At 41.4% G+C, this 22,989-nt stretch overlaps 1 protein-coding gene across 1 annotated transcript in view; it reads left to right on the top strand.

Moving 5' to 3' along the window:
- Positions 1-22,989, top strand: part of ITGA8 (integrin subunit alpha 8) — a 721,129-nt gene that overhangs the window by 609,985 nt on the left and 88,155 nt on the right. Inside the window, exon 27 of the mRNA XM_086941818.1 lies at positions 4,619-4,732. Coding sequence (XP_086797944.1) covers positions 4,619-4,732 — 114 coding nt within the window. The remainder of the gene's footprint in view (positions 1-4,618; positions 4,733-22,989) is intronic.

Here is a 22,989-nt window from a genome sequence, read left to right as displayed (position 1 = left end):
GGATACAAATTTAAGTTTTGTAGTAGCTTAGTAAATATATCTTTAATAATCATAAACTCTTAGAAAATACTTAAACTCACTGGATGATGTCATCAGTGATGTCACTAACCATGTCATGAGTGATGTAATATGTGAGGCCATAAGCAGTGCATTGCGGGAGAGTAAGGTATAGTTAGCTCAGGTACCTAAACTGCGGAATTTCCACTGGTATTGTGAGAGTGAAATCCGAGCCTAACTATAAGGTCTCTGTAATCTTTGTTTTTTTTCCAGTGAATTTGTAAAACATTTTCAAATCTATTTTCTAACTTTAATGTTCATGTAACCTTTGTTTTTTCAGTGAATTATATGTAGATAGATAGATAGATAGATAGATAGATAGATAGATAGATAGATAGATAGATAGATAGATAGATAGATAGATAGATAGATAGATAGATAGATAGATAGAATCAACCAGGTTTGAACACTGTACATCAGCCCACACTCAAGAAGGAAATCTACTAATGGGGATTCATTTTACCAGAGCCTATTGCAGAATATATGGATCAGAAAGACTGATAATAATGCAAATACTTTCAAAGGCAAACAAAGTAAGAGGAAAAATAATTCAAAAAATGAATATGTTCTCAGATCTGACAAGCATTGCAAAACCATTTTGTATAGTGTGTTTTTATCCACATGTACTGCTGGGAAGCTGTTTTTTGGTGGGAATGTCCCAGGATGTGCAGGCTTCAGAATCGCAGACATGTAGATGGTCCTTCCCTTTCTCAGTATGACACACTTGATGGTTTTGTCTTTATGCCTGAATAAAGCTGCTTCCTCTTGAAAAGTCATGACAACTTCTTGCTGGGTGAGGGTGCAAGGCCACCCATTGCTGAGGGAGAGCACTTATGAAGCTGTAACCGGGGTTAGTCGCTTGGTGACCTGTTGCTAGGCAAGATGGCCTGGGAACCAAGATATCGTAGAGTGTTTATACTGGAGCCCAGCATAAAGCCTTTGGGCAATAACTCAAATTATCATGGATAGGATGCAAGGCACATGTACAGTTCTCTGTAAGAACACATTTTATTAGCAGCATTATATCTATATGACAATTTGTACACTACAAAATATAGTTAGACCCTATAGGTTTGTACCTTAACAGGTAGTTCATATAGGTAATTAGTAGGCTTTACACTCTATAATATAGGTTCAAATGTATTATATACAAAATAATAAGGTGCAGCATGACGAAAGACATTGTTAATGTTGAGACCATACCAATGGGACCATACCACACCTAGCTATCTGATTACGACTGTCCTATTGCTGTATTCTACATCACGCAGACTCATTTGGTCTCCAGTTTTCCTTGGCTCAAAACTCAGGTTTACTCCCTCGTGTTTGCTCAAGTCTCTTTCATTTTACCACATGTTCTCAACCCATTTTCTTGTGCTCAACACTTTTACTGTAAAGAATATCCTTCTGGTACACCGTAACCATTCGTATGGCAACACAAGTCACCTGGAACATCCTCATCACCACTCCTATGCTCATCCAATAAAAGTATTTAATACCTTTATCATTTCCCCATCTTTTTACTGTTGTATGACTTTACAGATGTAAATTCTATCTTCATCAGGTTTTTTATGCATACCATGCACCCACCCTAGATGTTAGTCTCGGGACTGTGTAAAGTGATAACTGCACTTCTGCAAAAAAAATTACTGATAAAGCAGGTCTGAATGCACTTCAACATTTTCTCCACTTTTTTCTAGTGTATATTTACATTGTGTAGAATAGAGGAATAGTTGAGTACATTAGATTATTCCATCTGACCTTTCTTGTTCCATGGGAATCAATATCTTCTCATCATTACGTACTGTAGAGGAGGGAATTCACTGCCTCAAATGTAGGATTTTGAAGCTTCTGCTCTATAGTTTGCATGCTACCCTCTATGCATCAGTTTTCAAGTGCCTTCTGTTTGCATGCTCCCCTCTATGCATCAGTTTTCAAGTGCCTTCAATCCCTCCCCAATGTCTCAGCTCCTTTTGTGATATCAACATTATTGCAGATTTTTAAGGTTGAGCCCACCTAACAACTCAAGCTGTTTCGCCCAGAAAGGCATATTGTGTGCTTACCAAGAACACACTAAGGGCCATATTAAAGTAAGTGCCCCGGGGGTGCAATAGGTGTTTGCGCCCACTTTGCATGGACCCGGGGCACTTTGGTATTGCAGATGGGGGCACAGACGCTTGTTCATCCCCTTCAATAATACCAATAGCTCTGGCGTACTTAAAGCACTAGCGCTACCTTCAGGGGACATTCCCTTATTTGTATAGGAGTGTGCCCTTTGCAAATGAGGGAATTATTTTGCCTCTGCTTGAGTGACATATGACAGATGGGGCAGAGAGGCAAAGAAGCTCTCATGGGCAAAATGAAACGAAAGCCGGAGGTTCGAAGACGATCAGATACCGTCGTAGTTCCGACCATAAATGATGCCGACTAGCGCTCCGACGGCGTTATTCCCATGACCCGCCGAGCAGCTTCCGGGAAACCAAAGTCTTTGGGTTCTGGGGGGAGTATGGTTGCAAAGCTGAAACTTAAAGGAATTGATGGAAGGGCACCACCAGGAGTGGAGCCTGCGGCTTAATTTTACCCAACACGGGAAACCTCACCCGGCCCGGACACGGAAAGGATAACAGATTGATAGCTCTTTCTCGATTCTGTGGGTGGTGGTGCATGGCCGTTCTTAGTTGGTGGAGCGATTTGTCTGGTTAATTCCGATAACGAACAAGACTCCTCCATGCTAACTAGTTACGCGGCCCCCAGCATTGTGTTATAATGTTCTAACTTATCAGAAAATTATGTAAATAAAAAAAGACAATGTTTTTTCAATAATTTCTGTTTGTGGAACAATGTCATTATTTGAATTGATGTAGGATATATTACCTAACTTTAATCAGATTTCAGTGAGAGGTTTTTGTTCTTGTACTTGCAAAATAAAACTACAGCCACGTCATTGCATTTTTTTTTTAATGATTTTACCCACATTCATAAAGGGGTATACTGCCCTTGGAATCCCCTTCCCATTTTACAATGGGTTAACACCAATTTAAAATTGGCAGTACATTGGAAATATTTTGCAACCACATTTTGGTCGCACAACATTTACACATACCACTGTGATTCGGTATTAGAAAGTGATGCTGTAAACACACCCTTCCCAAGGGCGAATCACAAACCTTATTTGCAATTTTGTAATAGGTTACCGAGGGGCAAATAGGACTTTCTACATCCCAAAATGCCTTTTTGAGAATAGGCCCATTTGCGACTGGCAAACAGGTTTGTACATGTAGCCCTATGAGCCTTATTTAGAGTTTGGGATACAGGATACTCTGTCAAAATATGGTGGATATCCAAACATCTGTACTACATTTGCCATAGGCTATAATGCATTTGTAACACAGTGGATGGGATATCCACCACATTTGAGAGGAAGTATCCCATCTGCCAAACTCCTAATTAGGGCCTATGTTTGCAATGGAGAATACTGTGGCATTCATTTGTATGTATGCATACATCCATATTTGCATTGGTACATACATAGAGAAAACCTCCATAGGAGCCTATGTAGTGCAGCAGCTAACAGTTTTTGGATACAATCCTTGTTCGACCTCAAGAGAGGATAGGAAATGAGTCAGGACACTGCTTAATGTGTAAACGACTAAGCGTTGTAGCCCAAAGCTTTGCTCAGAAACCTGCAGTCGACACTATCAAATGTCGAGGGTGATGAATACCAAGGCTGTCTAGTCTTGATTCCACCTCACGCCTCCTTCATCCACCACCAAACAGCCCCTGTCCTTTTATGTCACTGTTTTTGGTTATTTTAGATTCTTGCTTTTATTACTTTGTCGCTATTTTTTCATCTTTCTCTTCCTCATTCTTTTCCTTTTTTGTATTTTTCTCTTTCTTGCTGTGTGTCCAAGTATGACAAGGACAAATAAGTAAGGTTCCTCGAAAATGAGTTTCATTGGCCACACCTGCAAATACTAACTTAGAATTAACCGTTGAGCCTGGATTATGATTGTGTACAGTGCCTTGGGGGAGACTGGCCATTCAGCTCTGGGGTCTCTTTGTTCCTTATGTTCCTTTCTTTCGTATCAGCTATTGGTATGTCATTTGCATCAACTGTTTGTTGTGTTTCTGTAAATAGAGATCATAAAGAAGTCATCTATTTCATTATCTTTTTGTTTTTATTACATGTTGTTTTAGACAGCATCACAGAGACAGCATTTGAATTGAAAACAACTGGCTAAACTCTGCATTTTTAAAATGGGGTTACCACATGCAGGGCAGAGACCACCATAACACCCACTAGGGGAGCATGGCATTCAGGAGGTTGCTGGCAAGCAGTGGGGATTAACTTGCATCCCACAGCCAAATGTTCCTCGGTCATCAAAGAGAAATATACAGAAATGAAAAGTGATGTGTAGCATTTTGAAGAATAAATTAGCAGTCATGGTTATTTGTGAGTGTTCCAGAACATTCTTCCATAATAACTTGTTGAGAAGCCTTGATGTCCTTCCAATGTTTACAGGCCAGTCCTTTAATCTCATTGCCTTTTTTTTTTTTACAGAATTGCTCAAATATCAAATGTTTAAAAATATCGTGTCGCGTGGGACGATTAGAAGGAGGACAGAGCGCAGTGCTGAAAGTCAGATCCCGTTTATGGGCTCAAACATTTCTACAGGTAATGCTCCACACTACACATACTATTTAAAAATATGCGATGGGACATTGTGTAGCAGCATGTCTTGACATCTAGAGTATTTCACCATTTCAATAAATGCCATTTAAACAAAGATCATTTCAAATAGACTGCCAAGCATATATTTCGAAATGTATTTTTTGACACAAAATGCGAGATATAAAACCAGACTGAGCAGCCATTTAGAGTTTGACAGGCGGAACTACATATAGTGGCATAATGCAACATGATAGGGGCCCCCTGCAAATGTGATGAGGGGCTTCTATGTCTCTCATATCTCACAGATATGCATTGGTCTTGAGCTCAATTGGGCCCCCAGAAGGACTGGGTGTTCCGTATATAGGATTGGGGCCCCGCGTTATACCCCAGGCTGCATAATACATTGGAGGAACTCCCTCACCCACCCGTTGCATACTTCCTCAACTTCTTTTAGAGGTAAGGGAGCCACTGGGTTTCTGATGGCGAAATCTCACCAGGCTCCTCCATCTGAAAACCGTCCATCACCAAGGTACCAGGCCGCAATGACAGTGGTTAAGCCCCTGCCTAGGTCTGCCGTGGCAGACACGGGCAGGTAAAACAAACAATGGCATCAACACTCAGGGAGAAATCTCTCTGTGCATTAGTATCCTTTTTAGGGATTTTTTGCCTGACAAGCAAAATGGAACTTCAAGCTGACCAAGAAAAAAGGTGCAACACCCACTTGGTATTTCAGTTGTGCCTACAGTCCATCTGCAGCACTAGAGGATGGACTCTAGGCACAATGAGCCCAATTCACAGTGGTAAACTTAGTCCTGAAATCTAAGTTTAGACCTGAAGTCTAAAGGCCTAATTGGCATAGGTCAACTTAGACCTGAAGTCTATTTACTTTTGTGAATTGAAGCCTCAGATGTCAGGTCTAAACTTAGATTTCAGTCTAAGTTTACCTTTCTGAATTGAGATCAGATATCCACTACAGGCTGACAAGGTGCACTTAAAGCACCAATGGAGCCAGAGGCCAGGTCCACCACTGATCTGGGGGCTGGGGCAATGCACACCAGAGTCTAAGTCAACCCCTGAGTTTCATATGAACCCACCCCCTGCATGTGGCTCTTCTTAGCTGCCTCCATTGATCAGCGTATTCTGTGATTTTTGCGGGGTTTTGTTTAGACATAATGGCACAGTCCAATTCCTCCATCTCCCGGTGAAATGTAACTATCAGCTGATTTTCTTTCTCCTGCACATTTTGTATATTGTTTAATGTATCATTTTACTGAACTGATACTTTTTACAGTTTCACACAGAAATATTTATGCTTAAAGAGATTTGGCAGCTTTCAAGCCACTCTGCTACAAGATTTATGGAATATTCAGAACAAATATTAGAAAATGAGCCTATGTCAGGTGCTTTAAGACGTAAATGGATAAAGTGAGATATGAATGAGCATGACAGGTTCTGCACTTTTTCACAAAACTAAACCAGTAAATACATGTCACACATGTTGTTCCTCTTTTCTATCCCCTCACAATCGCCAACTGTGCTTCCTACAAAAGCAGACAATACTTGAACCTACTGGCGCCTTGAAACCAATTATCTAAACATTATTGTCGAAGAAATGCTAATCATTTCTCAAAATCAATACCGAAGTGCTCCAACACATTATAGGCCCAATCCCACCAGGTCTTCTATGGGCCTCCTGTGGGATCCACCATCATATCATGTGCTGCTACATACTCCCTTTTGCCCTATTTACTTTCAGAGTTTGCATAAGTAACAAGTAGACAAAACATGCAATTTTGTTTCAGTCACATCCTTTTTTTGGGGAATCAATCCAATTCTCTACAAACTGTCTTGGCTGAAAGAAAGGCAGGACAAAATGTAGTGTTGAAGATTTTCCAAAAACATTTAAATTACAGTGGCAATCCAGACCTCTGGTCCATTAGGCTTTTGTCCACCTCCTCATGATGTCTACTACTTTTGAGAAGCCAGGCCTGTCTGTGAAGCCTACATTTCCTCTTGCAACGAGGGCCAGGTGAATTATCCACATAGCATTCAAATCTTTATTGAAAATGTAAATGTACATATTCTGTATGACTTTCAATTAGTCATTTGGCCTTGACAGATCCCTAAAGTGGTTTTTATCAACTTAACTTGGCATCTTAATATCATGGAGCCGATTTCGCTAGTAAAAACGTACCAGATTTCCACTACTACCAGTCATTAAAGCAGTTCAGAGAGAGCAAGATTAATCACATATTTTGGTTATGGTGGATGGATTGATGGATGGATGGATCCCTTCAGCATGAACTGGACACATTTCTAATAGCATACGTCCAGCAGAGCAAGGTTTACACTGCATTTCATTTTGTACACAAGAACATCTTGCAGCAAAACCAAATTCTGGAGTCCTTGCATACACTAAACTCTACAGCATGCAGTTGACTGGTCTCAAAGATCAAGGTAGCCAAATTTATCCTTGATTTTAAATGCCAAAGGGTACTCGCCTTAAATGCCAACGTGCTGCTTTCGTTACCAGGACTATTATAATGATAGTCAAGTTGATGGCTAGGCCTGGGGGTTCACTTGTCATAACACTAGAAACAAGGTGCACAAGAGACCAAGACAGGACTGAGAGAGCGTCAAAGACAGAACAATGAGAAATAACATATATGCATTCCTACTCACCACATGCACACATTATTTGCATCTGCAAGTGTCAACACTTACACTATATGTATTTGAAACCTAGCCATTTCTTTATTTTGCTCTTATTGGACAACTGTTCCAGTGGCATGTGAGCGGAGTTTGAGAACAGGAAACAGTTACTGAGGTTCTTTTAAATTCTTAATACATGCATCGATCAGTCTAACAGTACACTAAATATACCAAACACTCCATCCCCTGCCAACACATCAGTATCCAGTAAATTCCACCACAAGAAATTCTGTGGTAGATTCTCAGGGACACCACGGGTGATTATTATGTTTTGGCCATTCTCCAGCTTTAATGTAAGAAAGCATTCCCAGAGTGCTACAATAACTTTCCAATCTTCCCCCACCTTTGTAGAGTCCTGGAGCAGTGAGAACTGAAGCCCTGCTTTTGTATGCCGCTGCCACTTCAAAGAATAATCCCAGCTTTTGTCTAAAATCCAGCAATAGAATAGGGTCCAGCAAAAGGTGAAAAATCAGGGGTGACCATGCAGAAAAGGTGGATTCTGTACACTGTGCAAACTGCACATGAGTAAATACAGCGGGCAGATTTACAAGCACCGGCGGCGCAGCATGCTGCGTGATATGTACAATCACAGGTAAAGTCATCCTGCGTGACTTAACCTGTGCGTTTAAATATCACGCCTGTTCACGCAACACTTTGCTTGTTAGGGGCGTGCATGGGTGTTGCTGTGGGTGTTCCCACGCATCACGCACTGGTGCATTTCCAGATTAACGAAAAATCCTAAATCTGGAAATGTGTCAGAATGCTGCGCCACCCTAGGGGTGGGTTGTTGTAGCGAGGTGCACCGAGGAGAAATGTTTTAATTTCTCTTCGTCTAATTCCTCATTCAATGCGTGCTGCATTCTACAGCACACATTGGAAGAGTAAATCACCTCAATTTATTGTTTTTGTGCAGGAAGGTGCCCCTTCCTGCACAAAAACAATCTCTCTAACGACCATGGTGCAAGGGTGCCTGTGCCGGTGCATGGCAGCAGTTTGTGCACCAGCGCAGGGGGAAGCACAGAGATGCGACATATTGATGTAAATATGTTGTATCCCTGTCCTTCAAAACTAACACGGCGCGGCGCAGTAAAAATGACTTGCTGCACCGTGCTGTGTTAGTTTCTTGTAGATCTGTCCCAACTTTTTTAACGAAAATGCCCCAGATTAATTATGTGCCTCTTAGGATCGAATATAAAACTTTGGGCAGTGTATTAGCCAACCCTGCATTATATATACCAGATCTTAATTAATTAATGCAAAGAGCCACTAAGGCAATGAACGCCAGTGGCAACCTTTTGGATCAATAGTTTGACAGATCGGATTTTTACTCCAAGTAATTTAGATAGCGATAAAGTAAACCTATTAGACAGCGTGGGGTAAAATTATTGTGAAGGTTTTAGAACGAGAATAGCGTTGTTTGTACTGTTTACTATTATTCAGTAGAACAGCGTGTTTCATAAGCCTTTTTATAGACTTCTGCTTTGTGAGCATACAATACAGTGGAGGGTTAAGATCTTGTTGCTTTTCTATTAAAATGATACAAAAAAGACATTTACTGGACAGGCTAAGTCTACACATAACTCTTGTCAGTGTTTGCTGTATTAATATTTGTATCTTTTCCAAACACAATTATTTTGGTAATTGTGCTGCACAGATATTGTTACGATCCACAGTTTATCCAACCACATATACAGCATGATTTATTGGAAGGCCGCGAGGCTAATGCAAACCAAATGGTCCTCCTGCCTCCTCCCAGCAGAGCGCGCGCACTCTATGGAGACTCCAGCTGTCATTGGAGGTTCAGTGGTGCGCGAGCCCTCGTTGCGTATTAAACATTGGCTGTGCGCTCGTGAACCTTGTGGCGCTTCTCACCTGCCATTCTGACATGGAATCCCGTCCTGCTGATAACCACGTGAAATAATTGGCCGTGGCCGCGCTAACATGGCATCCCTGGGCCTCCTCCGCAGCCAGCAAAGATAAGGAAGGCTCTTGTGTGATGGCCAAGAAGACTTCATCTTGGCTCCACTTCAGAGTGGGGATGTAAATATGATTAGCATCACTTATCTTTTGGATAGGGACTTGCTGAGCAAGCAGGACACCGAACGGTTTGTTGAGCAAAAGCCAAAATTATAAAGCTGTACTGTTTTCCCTTTAGACTTTTTATGCACAGCGGACAGCCGTTGTGCGTATGTATGTCAATTATCACAGGCTGTGGAGCATTCGGACACCTTTGTCAATCTAAGGAGAGCTACTTCACCTATGCACAGCCTGTAGTGTTAGGTTTCGAATCAGTTCCTGTGTTTTAAATATATTCCCTAGTGCCTTAGAAGCGACCTCAGCTGAATGAACCCACCTGGTTCGCATCTCTCTTTTTTTCATCTTTTCAGGCGGCCATTGTCTATGCAACTGTTTTATGCATGTGTCTACGAATGTGTGTGTGCGTACATAAGCATGAAGTATTTGTAGATTGCACAAACATAGCTAAAAGGCAGCAGAGCTCTGTACTCGCTCAGACAAAATACACCCTCAAAAAATGGCTGGAGGGTAGGAAAAAAGGAAGTGGACTGTTAATGTGCCATGATGTCGATTTCTTAGAGGGGGCTCTTGGTCTGTTACTTAAATTGGAACCCTGATGCATCTACCCTGGTGGCGCAGGCATGTCGTTTAAGTTCATGCATCGATGGATGTAGATGTCCTTTTGCCTTATCTTCTTTTTTTTTGCTCTTCTTTGTTTCAAGTCCAATAGTGTCCTCGCTGCGGGTGTACCAAGAGTGAAGTCATGGTGAGTGTAATAGCCAGATATGCAGGGGTGGCGGTAATTATGGCATTGTAGTAGATGCTGCTGGGTTTTGAAGATGGTATGAGCGGGCAAGGAGAGCAAAGTGCATTTCTATCAGGATGGAGATGATGTATTCTTATTTCTTCAAGCCCAAGGGGAGGAGTGCTGTGGTGTTCAAGATGCCCTTCAGAAGAAAGCTGTTTCAAGCCCGGGAGGCCAGGGAGCACGTCAATACCACTATCTGCTATGAGAGTATATGGGCTTCACCAGCACTTCTGAAGTAGCTTTCTTGGAGGAATAGTTTTGCTTTCCTGAGTTGGGAGAGCTCTTACTAAGCCAATTTGGCTTCCTTGGCAATGCATTTCTTGTTAGTGAGGTCAGTTTCCAAGGTGAATCTGAGTGACGTGACATTTGATGAATTTTGGACTTCGGATCTGTCCCCTTCATGTCATTGAACCAGGTTTGGACTGTTTGTTGGTTGTTGTTTTGGGCGAATAGTAGAATTCCTGTTTTAGTGAGGATGAGCTTCCGGTAGGAGCTGGGCATTGAGGTCTGGTTGAGGTGCAGTAATTCTTTGAGGCATTGGATGTTGCAAGCGGAGGAGGCTTTCAAATAGAGTTGTGGGTCATGGATGCATTTCAATGCTGCTATCAGTGAGTGGAGTTACAAGGAGCTCCAAGTAGAAGTTAAAGATGGAAAATGGAATCATGGGGTAATCACAGGTGTTGGAGGTGCCCCTGTGAACAAATTGGTATTTGTTGCATAGACAGAGGGATAACGAATAAAGTGTGCTTCCAGTGAATCCCATTTTAGACTTCAAGATGTCAACGGGGTGGTATGGTCAATAGTGTTGAAGGTTGTTGAGATATTCAGCAGTATCAGGAGGCGTGGACATCTTCATCTGTGGTCCAGAGGGCATCATCTAATATCTGTAGGGTAGATGGCTTCACGCTGCAGTTTGATCTCAAGCCAGAATGGTAGTCGAATTGGCAAAGGTTGGCATTGGTGTGATCTTGGAGCTATACATAGACTGCTTTTCAATAATCTTGATGAAGAAGGCTAGGTGAATGTTGAGTCTGAAGTTTGCAAGGTTGCTAAGGTCTAGTTTGAGTTTTGCCTGGAGGGGGAATGTCTGACTTTTCTTGAAAACCTTTAGGAAGATGTCTTGAGTGTGGGATGTGTTGATGATGATAAGCAGAGATGAGAGAGCTTCTCTGGAGAAACCTTTGATGAGGACAAGTGTAAGGATACTATCATCGTATGAGGTAGCTTTTATGGAGTTGAAGATGTCAGTAAGGTCTGCAGGGGTATGAAGAATTACCATTGTGGGGAGCAGTGCAGAGGGGTGGGTGTCAGAACAAAAGCAGGCTTAGTTTTGCTGATGTTAGGTTGTACCTTCTGTTGAAAACGAGGTTGATGGCATTACGTTTATCTGTGTACTGTGGGATAGTAGGGTCAGAAAAAGGGGAGATGCATTGTTTGATTGTTCAGAAGAACATTCTGATTCTGTTGCCAGCTTCATATATTGTGTTGACTTAGTACTGAGTTTTGGCTGATGGAATGAGTTGTGTGTGTTTCATGGAGGGAAGTCATAGTATGAGGTTATCAGGGTTCAGTTTTTCCTGCAATTGTTTCCTGTCTGATCACTGAGTATTTGTTGTTGGTGACATCTCTGGAGGGCCAGGGTGCTAACGGGTGTGGTTTACAACCATGTATTGTAGTTGGAGCATTGTTGATCACATGGTTTTCCAGAAATACATTTAAGTTGTTGAGAATGGTATTGATGGCAGCCATAGAGACGGTAGGGCAAGAGATGATTTTTAAAATGCCAATGGAGAAGTTTTGAAGTATCTGAAGGTTTTTTGTTCTCTGTTGGGTGGGCCTCTGTCTGTCAGTTGGATGCTAAACAGAATGATCGGGTGGTGATGAGTCCAGGTAGTCCAGAGTCATGAGAGGTGTCCACTGGGTGGTTCGATGTTGAGAAGTGGAGGTTAGGGGTCTGACCTTTGAAGGTTGTTGGTCACGCAACATGCATTACCACTTTGAGTGCGTTAATGGTATTTTAATTTAAATTTAATTTTAATAACGATTTCTAAAGCGCCTGGTGACCCAAGGGCATCCCCGCGCTATAAGATTTGTGATCCTGTTGAGGGGGAGGAGAGGGAGGGGAGACAGTCAAGGGGACTTCATTTAGGAAACAGATGAGTCTTTAGTTTCTTGCGGAATGCTAGGTAGTTAGGTTCAAGTCTGAGGGAGCGGGGAAGAGCGTTCCATCCCGTAGCTGCTTGAACGGAGAATTGTCGTCCTCCTGTGCGGGTTCTTTCGAATCTAGGAATGCTAGCTAGGTTCTCATTCTGGGATCGTAGGGATCTGGTTGCTGTGTAGGGGGTGATCATTTTGCTGAGGATCGCCGGGCCAGATCCGTTGATCAGCTTATGTGTCGTACACATCGCTTTGAATTGCACCCTTTGGCGCACAGGGAGCCAGTGCAGAGCTTTGAGGGCCGGCTTGGCGGACATTCTGGAGGGGATGTTAGTGAGCAGGCGTGCCGTCGCATATTGCGGAGGGTGCCTCTTTTTTTACATCGAGTTTTCTGGGAGGCTAAAGTCAGAGAGGAGGGTCCGTTTTGATGAAAGTGGTTATATAAATTAAATCAGTTATACAAGGAAGAACAAAACTATTAATTGTTCACCCTTACCAAATAAAAAATGTTGTCACACAAATTGGTTAAAGCATACAACAGAACAAATAATACTGCCAAGGGAAAATGCTAAGGAGCTAAAATAAAATAATAGGAAAATAAATCTCCAGAGCTCTATGACTTAGTGGCATATTTGAGAAAACTACTCTTATCAGATGCTCTCCCTAAATATCACAATATCAGACTTAAAAATGTGATTCGGGTGAAGATAATGTGATTAAAGGTAGGATACATGGGGAACACGGTCAATCAAAATATAGAATGGCCTGATTGTGGTTGCCATTTATTTTTTTTTTTAGAAAAAACACATTCCCACTTTAGGAATTTTATTTTCCCTAAAGAATGATGTTTGCAGAGTAGACACTTTAAATAAGGCACCCACTTGGCACGCCGGCAATCTTGGGAAAGGCGCTACTGCAGTGATAGCGTCCATCATAGCACAGAGACCCTCTCCAGGTAGACGAGGATAACTCAATAGGGCAGAATGTCCTGTAATGCAAAGGAATAGTTAAATATTTGATTGAGGTGTCAGGCAAGGGGTTTATCTAGAAAAATGTTCTTCCCATGGAGGCCACATGTCTACAAATGTAATTATGCTCATTTCTGACATATATTCCACCTTGCAGAGCGTACACTTGATTTTGCACAGTGCACCAAGAGTATGCATGGCAATTGGTAGTTTTTGACATCTCCATTGTGTGCTCATTGAGATTTGGCAAACCCCTGATAATACACAAATGTGCAGATATCATTGTCTATGATTCGGAAGTCTTTTTTTTACTTTCATCTTACTTGCAAAAGATTTAGAAAGCATTGGTGTAATACATGTACCCGTCATTTCTGAAATTGCAGCTTTAACCAGAAAATCACACCTGTGACATATTGATTTACCATATACGAACTGCAATCAGAATTCTTGAAAAATGTTGGTATCCATTCTATACCAAAACTATTCATTGTTTTTGGTGTGTTTGGTAATCTTTGGCATGTGCAATTCATTGTCTGCGTTTCATTTATTGGCTCTGTAACCAGCAATGCCTTCAAACTCTGCTGTGACCTGGTGGCCATTTGTTGAAGCAAAATGAGGACTCAACTAAAAATAATACCATATCATCTGCATATAAGTGGCTAATAAGATCTCTACTATCCCTACTTATACATTTAAATGGGGGAATAGTGTGGCGGGTAAATAGGGCTAGAGAGTGCTGAACACCATGACATAGAAAATGAATTATTTCTGAGTTATGCACATAGAAAGGGGTGTATTGTGTACCGTGCTTATCGGGTGTACCGTGGATGATAGTCAAGAGTTAAAAGTCCCCTGCAGTTCTACAGCTTTTTTCAGTAAAATTATAGGTGCTTGACTGCCTGACAAATGTTATGATTCTAGCTGAACATTCTAGCTGAACATTCTAGGACTCACCCAACACTTCAGGGGGGCTTCATCAGCTTCCTTTACTACCAGCTTCCTATACTATTAGCTATTGACATTGAGTGGGTCTGACTTTATGTATATCAAAAAGTGTTGGTCTTTCTGCTTTATATTTTGGAGAGCGGAGAATGTCCCTGGTGAACAGTGACATTTCATGACAGTGCTTACGTGCAGGTCTTTTCAACATGCTATGTGACACTAACACTATTTTGTGAAGAGGATGTTCATTAGAGTAGCTAAAGGAAAGTATATGCATGCCAAATAATTTTGATGCCTTTAACTATGGCGCTAACACAGTGTGCACACTCATCTAAAAGTTTCTGCTCTTAGCACTGAATGGTCTGGTGACCCTCTTGTATTTCGTATACTTGTAATAAAGATTAGTAAGCACAGTCAAGAGTGGTAACATCCTCTATGCTTTGATGGCCAGAGCAACTTGGCCATACATGCATATACATCCGACCATTCTCCTAACCGCATATTATCTCACCTAGTGAACAGAATACATTACTACTAACAGTAACCTCAGATACATGTAAAGTGAATATTTGTGAACTCAGAGACAAAAGTGATTCTACAATGTTTATCCGGGTAATGGCTTAACTCTGCCCTCTTTTGAGAAACTATGACTATTTTGCTGTTGGTTGTCTCTTTAAACCCCAACATTTGGATGTGTTTTTGAAGTAAAATATGTGCATTCATTGAAATGTCGAATGATGTAATAATGAGCATAATCATTTCAACATCTAGATCCCATCTACATGAATGACTGAGGGTGGGAGGAACATTCACTGGTGTTTGAAAGAAATATCACTTTATATCAACAAATGTTATGTTATCCGCGTTTTTATAGCACGCTAATCATTCGTGAGGGTATCCAGGGGGTCTGTAGCAGGTGTGTGAGGCTAGCTGTGGGGGCTTACTTGAAAAGCCAGGTCTTCAGATTCTTGCGAAAGTCAAGAAGAGAGGAGGAGGTTCTAATGTATTGTTGAAGGTTGTTTCAGGCTTTAGGGGCCAGGTACAAGAAGGCGGGGTCCCCTGCTTGCGCGTGGGATGTGTGCTAGTGAGAGACCGGCAAATCGGAGGTGTCTGGAAGGATTGAAGTGAATGACCCTGTTTAGGTAGGCAAGGCTAGTGTTGTGGAGAGCTTTGTAGGTAATAAAATGTATAAGCAACACCAATTGTGGTTTTATTTTTCTTAAATGCCCCTTGTCCTTTTAAATAACATTCTGGTACATGGGGTAAATACAATCTTTGAAGCAAAATTTGAAATGTGTTCATTAATGTTGATGTAACTAGCCTATTTTCTACTTGTTTTATTATTCTTTATCCTAAAGAAAATGGGTAGAAACTCTATTTAGATCGTAAAAGAAAATCCATGACTTACAAATTAAATTTTCTCTAATTTTATTAGTTCTGCAAATGTATATGATTGGTCTTAAGGTCTATTTTATGGTTGGACTGTCGCGAGTAACTTGAGTCACTAAAGATGTGATTGCATAACATGTAAACTAAGCAGTCTGCCACGCGCTTGTGTGTAACCAGCATAGCCCGATGATATCTCAGTTACATTTGCCTTTGGGCTACAGTAATTTCGCTGGAATGTTTGTGTTTCATGTTGTTCCTTGTTTGACGTATGCTTAGAAACATTTCCGTTTTGTAGTTGTATGAAAAAGCCAGAAACGTATTCACATAGGCATATCAATTTATTAGAGGTGCATTATACTCTGGTTTCTCTTCGAACCAAATAAATCTTTTGATTTGAGAAACGCATTAAATGTCTCTCCCAGAAAGAAAGAAAAACAGTCTGATCGAAACAGTTGATGTATTAGGTCCTTAAAGTGGATAAAAAAACTGATTAGCGGCTGATGTTTTCAATCTGCATGACCCAACATAGCCAATTAGGCTTGCTGCGTGTAATTTTAATTTAAAAATGGGTAATTGGATTTCATAAGTAGCCAGATGTGCACTCAAAGACAACTGTCCGAAAATTCGAACAGAAAACAAGGTCATCAAAATTGTTGATGGGTGGAACTGTTTCTACAATGTACATTATTATTAAGAAATTCCCCAGTAACTTTCAATTGGGTTGCCCCAAGGATATTTGCAAAACATTCCTCCTGACTAGTGAAAGACTAAGCCATGCCAAACGAAGTACAAAGGAGAGGTGAGGTGATTTGCAGTGTCATTGCTTAGTACAAGAAGGTACATAACATTCTGACACTAAACAGCAACTAAAGGCCAAAAAAGAACTGGAGGTTTTTTAACGGGGGATGAATATCCTACTCTCAAATTACAATGTGGATCTGTTCAATTATGGATATGATTCTCTGCCTCTCGCTCAGTAGACTTACGCTCTGATTTAGAGTTTGATGGAGAGTGTACTTATTTATTGTCGGGCGGAACTTCAGTGTATCGACGAAGGGGGCGGCTCCGTCTCTGTCGCTAACAAACACCTCCGACATACTGATAGAGCAATGGCTGTCGGAGGTTTGACCATTTTACTGTTCCCCAGCTTTAAAATGGATGGTCAAATGGACAGTTTTCACTGTATATCACTGCCAGTTAAAACCTGGCTGTAAAGTGGCAGTGGAAACTGAAAAATGAGCCTCACACCATGGTAGACAACTTCTATTGTGTGGTAATCATTGTTTTTTTTATTTTGAAAAAATCCTGCTTTAGAGATTTTGTTTTTGAAAATACAAAAAACAAACAAAACTTTGACAGCCAGTACCATCATGTTGCTGCAACTGTCCGATACATTTTTAATAAATTGACAGGAACCACAGGGATGGTGGTTCCTGCCAATATTAGAGATGTCCGCTGGGCAGGCGGACTTTTCTAGATTATTTCACTATGTTGCCCTGACAAAGTACAGCCTGTCCTCTGCTGTCTAAATCAGGTACTTAGTTCAGGACCTTCTAACCAGATGAACTCCTATGTGCTAAAGTTATTAAATGTTTTCTATCTCAGCTCGCAGGAGACCATGATGTATAGGCATTACTAGCATTTGGCCTACTCAAATGTAACAAAATGGTGGTAGACCTTTTTGTGCTATATCATTTATGAGTTTCTGAGATAAAGAAGTTAAACTTATCCTTACCTATAAGTGGCTCAGAGTTTTTTGAATTGGCATGCAATCGAATGTGGCCGCTAAGAAATCACAAATAATTTAATGAAATGGTATGCTACAAAGTGGAAAATTTCTTAAAGAAGAGTAGGCCTAATAGCGTAGATAAATGGAGGAATCCATGTTAATTAACTAGAATCATCAAAGTTAATGATCCACAAGAGCTCCCCTGGCCATTCATATGTTGGACAGACCGCCACCGACGGGCAGTCGGTGGCAATCTGCCTGACATCATAATTGGGCCCCAAGTGTCTGCTATTTCCAGTTGTGGACTTGAAGAGGAGGTTAGTTTGCAGCAAGAAACACAGCATCGAAAGATTTAAAAACAATTCACATTGTGGGGTGTAGAGCCCTTCTTTTTCCTAAAATGTTTTGTTTCACTATTCATGCAAACTAATTTTTATATTAGTATTCTCAAATGAGCAGTTATTTCAAGGAACAGACACAGAGTTTAGCAAGACATCAAACGCTTCATTCTCTGCCTAGTACCTGATATTTTGAATTGTGTCAATCAATTCCATAGCGTTGGAATCCCTTTTGTATCAATGCATGTTAAATTGTTATAATAAAAAAAAGCTAGATAATCATGTCACAGCGTGTCCTGCATAATTTGTCTTTAGTAGCATGATATGCTGCAAAGATTACTTCATTCACTTAATAATTTTTCTTTTCTTGCCTTATTATTGTATTCGGCATAGCCACATAATTCTAGTAGCACTCAGTATAAACTGTGCCTCCTTACCGCGGTGCCTCGTTTGTGCCTTAGAACACTACAATTACAAATGAATATATCCAAAGGGCTTTATATTTAAAACAACTTTGCTGTTCGTGGTTAAACTTCCCTGTGGGACATACGTAGGCCATTACTGGACTTGGATGAGGTCACAGGTGATTGGTCAGAGGGATAGGAAGATTCCCCGATGGATAGCGTGGAGAAGACACATTCGGACTGCACGTGCAATAAACAGAAAGAAAATAGCAGCGGTTTGATCGGGGCAGAGTACTATATCTAATAATATCAGGAGAGAATGTGTGACTGTGAAGTAGAAATAAACAAAACAAGCAAAAATAGGAATACGAGGCAACTTGGTGTAAACAGTCAGATAAATATGCAGTTTGTTCAGTAAGCGCTGGATTTCCTCCTATAAATTGTCGGACAGCCGCTGGAAAGCCTGCTATCAGAAACGATAAGCAGTTCACTGTTTAGTAGTTCACGCTGTGGAAATTGCAAAACAAGGCAGGAAAAGATTCGAACCAAAAAGTTTATGCTCATTTGATTGCCTTTTGCAAAGTTTAAAATAAGGCTTCCTAACACTGATTGAGGTGCAACGACTTGACAAGCGACACGCGCCTGCTGCTGAAGAAATAAAGTACTAATGTTCTTATTACTCGATAGAGCTGACGAACAAATGTATTAATTAATTATGTCAAAACTCTTTCCTTCCAATCCCCCACTGACCAAATTTTCACTAGATTAACTGGTTCGGAGGCCTGCTGTACGATTACAAACTGCAGAGTGTTGATTTTTGCATTTCTTTTTCGGTATCTCCGACAGACATATTTAGCAAATACTTTAACATGTTCTGAGTGTGCTTTAACTCAGGACGTTTCAAACCAAACCAATGTTGTTTTTGTTCTTTTCTTTCAGCCCTTGGTTTGTGTCATTATCAATCAATCAAATAATCTTTATTCGGCTGTATAGCCATGAAGGCACATAAAAATATCACAGTGTACAAAATACATAAAAGCAATAAAATGCAGATTAATAAGTCATAGAATAAAATGAATTCAAATACATCTAGGGACAGGAGATCAAAGACTAAAATACAATATTTGCAAAATAATAAGCAGAGACAGGCTAGGGTCCAGGGCTAGGATTTGGAAGGCATAGGCAAGCTCAAGCCTTTCTACACACGGCCCGCGCAGTGGGATAGGTGACAGCGCTTTGTAGTGCTCGTCAGGAGGTGACCCCGTCCCCTTCCATGTTGCTGTGCTTGCTTTGGCACCTTCGGGCTCAATCAATCAATCAATCAATCAGTACATTTATAGAGCGCGCTACCTACCCGTGAGGGTCTCAAGGCGCTGGGGGAGGGGTGGCCGCTACTGGTCGAAGAGCCAGGTCTTGAGGAGTCTTCTGAAGGCCGGTAGGTCCTTAGTGTGTCGTAGGCTGGTGGGGAGGGTGTTCCAGGTCTTGGCGGCGAGGTGGGAGAAGGATCTGCCGCCGGCTGTGGTTTTCCGGATACGAGGAACTGTTGCGAGGGTGAGGTTGGTTGAGCAGAGGTTTCGGGTGGGGGCGTGGAAGCTGAGGCGGTTGTTGAGGTAAGTGGGTCCGGTGTTGTGTAGGGCTTTGTGTGCATGGATCAGGAATTTGAAGGTGATCCTCTTGTTGACGGGGAGCCAGTGCAGGCCTCTCAGGTGGGGTGTGATGTGGCTGCGTCGGGGGACGTCGAGGATCAGTCGCGCTGAGGCGTTCTGGATTTGTTGAAGTCGTCTACGGAGCTTGATTGTTGTTCCTGCGTAGATGGTCAATGGGTGATTTTATTTCCTGGGTCTCTCTCTTATACCTGCAGATTTTTCTGACCGCTCCACATTTTCGCTCTCTGCTGCCCTCTGCGCTATCTGTTCTTGATAGTACAGTGTAGACCCCGCTCTCGCTCTGTTTTCTCTTTCTCTGCTTCCTGCGACCACCTCACTCCTACCCACTGATACCACTCCATGCAATCCATCCAAATAACTAGGCCAATACTGCAGAACTGCACTGGTAAACCAATATGGGCCAGTGGCCCTTTTTGAGTGATATGTTTTAAAACAAAAATCAAAAATGACTGATGATGCATGCACACACTTACACAGGCACGGACAATCATATATGTATATTTATTGTTATACTTCCAATAAAACTATACAAAACCAAACAAGCATTGGTAAAGCCAATAGTTGATTAGAGGCATGTCTAATTGGCTTTGCCGCTACTTGCTTTTTATGTCTTACAGAGAAGCCAGAGGATCTTTTTTTTGGCCCTGTTTTGCATTGCAGGTCACTCCATAGGTAATAATTATCTGGAACTCGCTCCTGAGGGTCCCATCTATCATGGTTCCACTGCCATCAGGCCACAAGGCATTGTTACCTATAGCAGAAAAGCTATCAATGGACATGATAGCCATACTATAGTCTGGATTGCAAGTGGTAAATTTAAATGTTTTCTGTAACACCATAGACATAACAGAAGGGCTGTCTTCTGCAATGCAATATATAGCCCTTCTATTTTGTCTAGAGCAACACTTGTAATGCCAATGATAGTCTTTCATATTATGTGAAGTGTGCACTGATGGGTGGCATCAGCAGAGCCTTGACATTAATGAAACCACAGGAGGGAAGGCTGGGGATTATGCAAGTTGTTCTAATACTTGCTTCAGTTCAACCAACTGAAAAGTAAAATATGTACATGAATTGCAGGAAATAACAGTCAATGTAAAGCTTCTTGATAGGCTCACATCAAATATAGTAACAATTAATGAATTTTAATTAGGAATATATTGGTTTACATCTACAATCAAGTGAAAATCCTGTCTAGAACCATCTACTTGCATCGACTAAGCGTAAAGTACTTGACCAGCAATTAAGAAACTGCAGGAGACTACTGGCTGTAGACTCTTTGGAGCAGGAGAGGAGGCAGCCTCTGTGGTCTTCCATGAAACCTTTCTAACAATATGCCATCATTTCTTCCTTTTCTTTGTGCCCGAATTCCTTTCTTTCTCATTTCTCACCTTCCACTGCCTTCCTTATTCATTGTTCCTGTCTTCTGCTCTTCACCTTCCTATTAGCACTCTTGCTCATTGTCTCCCTACCTTCCCTTTAGATGCCCATTAGATGCCAACTAGGTAATACTTATAATGCACTATTGTTCCCTTTGTTGAGAAACAAATGTTCGGGCAAGACCAAATAATCTACAAGACATAATTTTCTTGCAGTTTTATGCTTCCTATTTTCCTTCTCTCTTATACTCTATCTTTCCTTGTACATTAATTTAGGGTGGTAAAGTGCCCCACAAACAACTAACATACTGGAAGGTAAGTGTTATGATGATCTCCTGACACACACGTGGACAGGTTACAGCATATAGTTCTTTATTTAGGGTAATACAGGAACAGGTGAGAAGGTTGGGCAAGCTCCCACCTCCTCAGCCTCCACGCGGGGAATGCCGTGCAGTAGAACCTTGCTTGACAAACCCTTCCACATTCTAGTACATAAGAATGCCAACACAACACATCCCCTTCTGTAAAACAAAAGTAATAAAACCACAGAACAGCAATTAACACCCCAAAGAAAATGTACCCCTTAAAATTATCCAAAAGGATAAATACCCACAAAGGAAACTTACCCCCAATACAAGAAAATCAGAAAATAAACCCCTTAATCCATAACATACTCCTTTAACCACCCTGGCAACACTCCATGTATAGGATCCTTGCCCTCAGATGTTTGGGATACAGCCTCATGGACCCCCATAGCATCCCTCACACTGACACTTCCTTCCACCTCCTCTGGCATCCTATGAGTCACATAGAAGAACACCAGTTTGTCTGGCTGTGGCCACTGGAAATCAAATTCTTTTTTCACACGATCAGTTGCAGTGACTCCATTCAGAAGAGAACCTTCATAGAAAATGTTTGATGGGAATGCACTAAGCGCATTATGCATACGATACTGAATTTGAAGGTGAATTGGGCAGATTCCAAAGACAACAACCCTTTCAAAGAGGGACTGAGACAGCCCAACCTTTGCTGCTTTTTTACACGCGTGGGTTCGAATCAGGGCAAGCTCCCACTGCCTCAGCCTCCACGCAGGGAATGTCGTGCAGTAGAACCTTGCCTGACAAACCCTTCCACATTCTAGTACATAAGACTGGCAACACAAAAGTAAGTTAATCCTTTTGTCCTCAGAAGACAGCTATATTTGTCATGCTATTGATTACATAATTACATGCAGAAAAGGGATATAAATTATATAAAGATGTACTGAGCTTTTCAAAATAATTATGTGGTTTACCATCAGGACGCAAATGGTTTGGGAGAATTCCCTGCACTATCAGGATTCTGCATTATGGAATACTACCAGTTTACTTTTGCAATATGAGATTGATTACAGTAGAGACTATAATGTCCTGAAGACTCATCTTTCCTAGCTGCACCAGTGCCAGCTAGCTTGGTGGGGAATGACAGACAACTTTCAGGAATCAGCGCAAACAGAGCTCCTCACAACTTGGTTACAAAGTGATCATTTGACACTAGTTTGGGTGTGATTGAACTTGACCCACAAAAGTGTCAATCAGCTCTTATACAAAGGCTTTCAGTTCAAACCTGCAGGGCTCTCGTGCCACCTCAAGGTCAGAAAATACTTGGAAGGTCTCATTCCTTTCAGAAACCTCTAAGTGAACAGGTCTTTGTAAAGTATTTTTAACGTGATTTTGAGACATGGTTGTCTTCTTCAGAGATTATAGTCAGGC

Source organism: Lissotriton vulgaris, chromosome 10 (genome assembly GCF_964263255.1).
Source record: "Lissotriton vulgaris chromosome 10, aLisVul1.2, whole genome shotgun sequence".
In the NCBI taxonomy this organism is placed as follows: domain Eukaryota; kingdom Metazoa; phylum Chordata; class Amphibia; order Caudata; family Salamandridae; genus Lissotriton; species Lissotriton vulgaris.
Note: the sequence above shows the minus strand (reverse complement) of the source record. Positions and strands in the feature narration are given on the sequence as shown.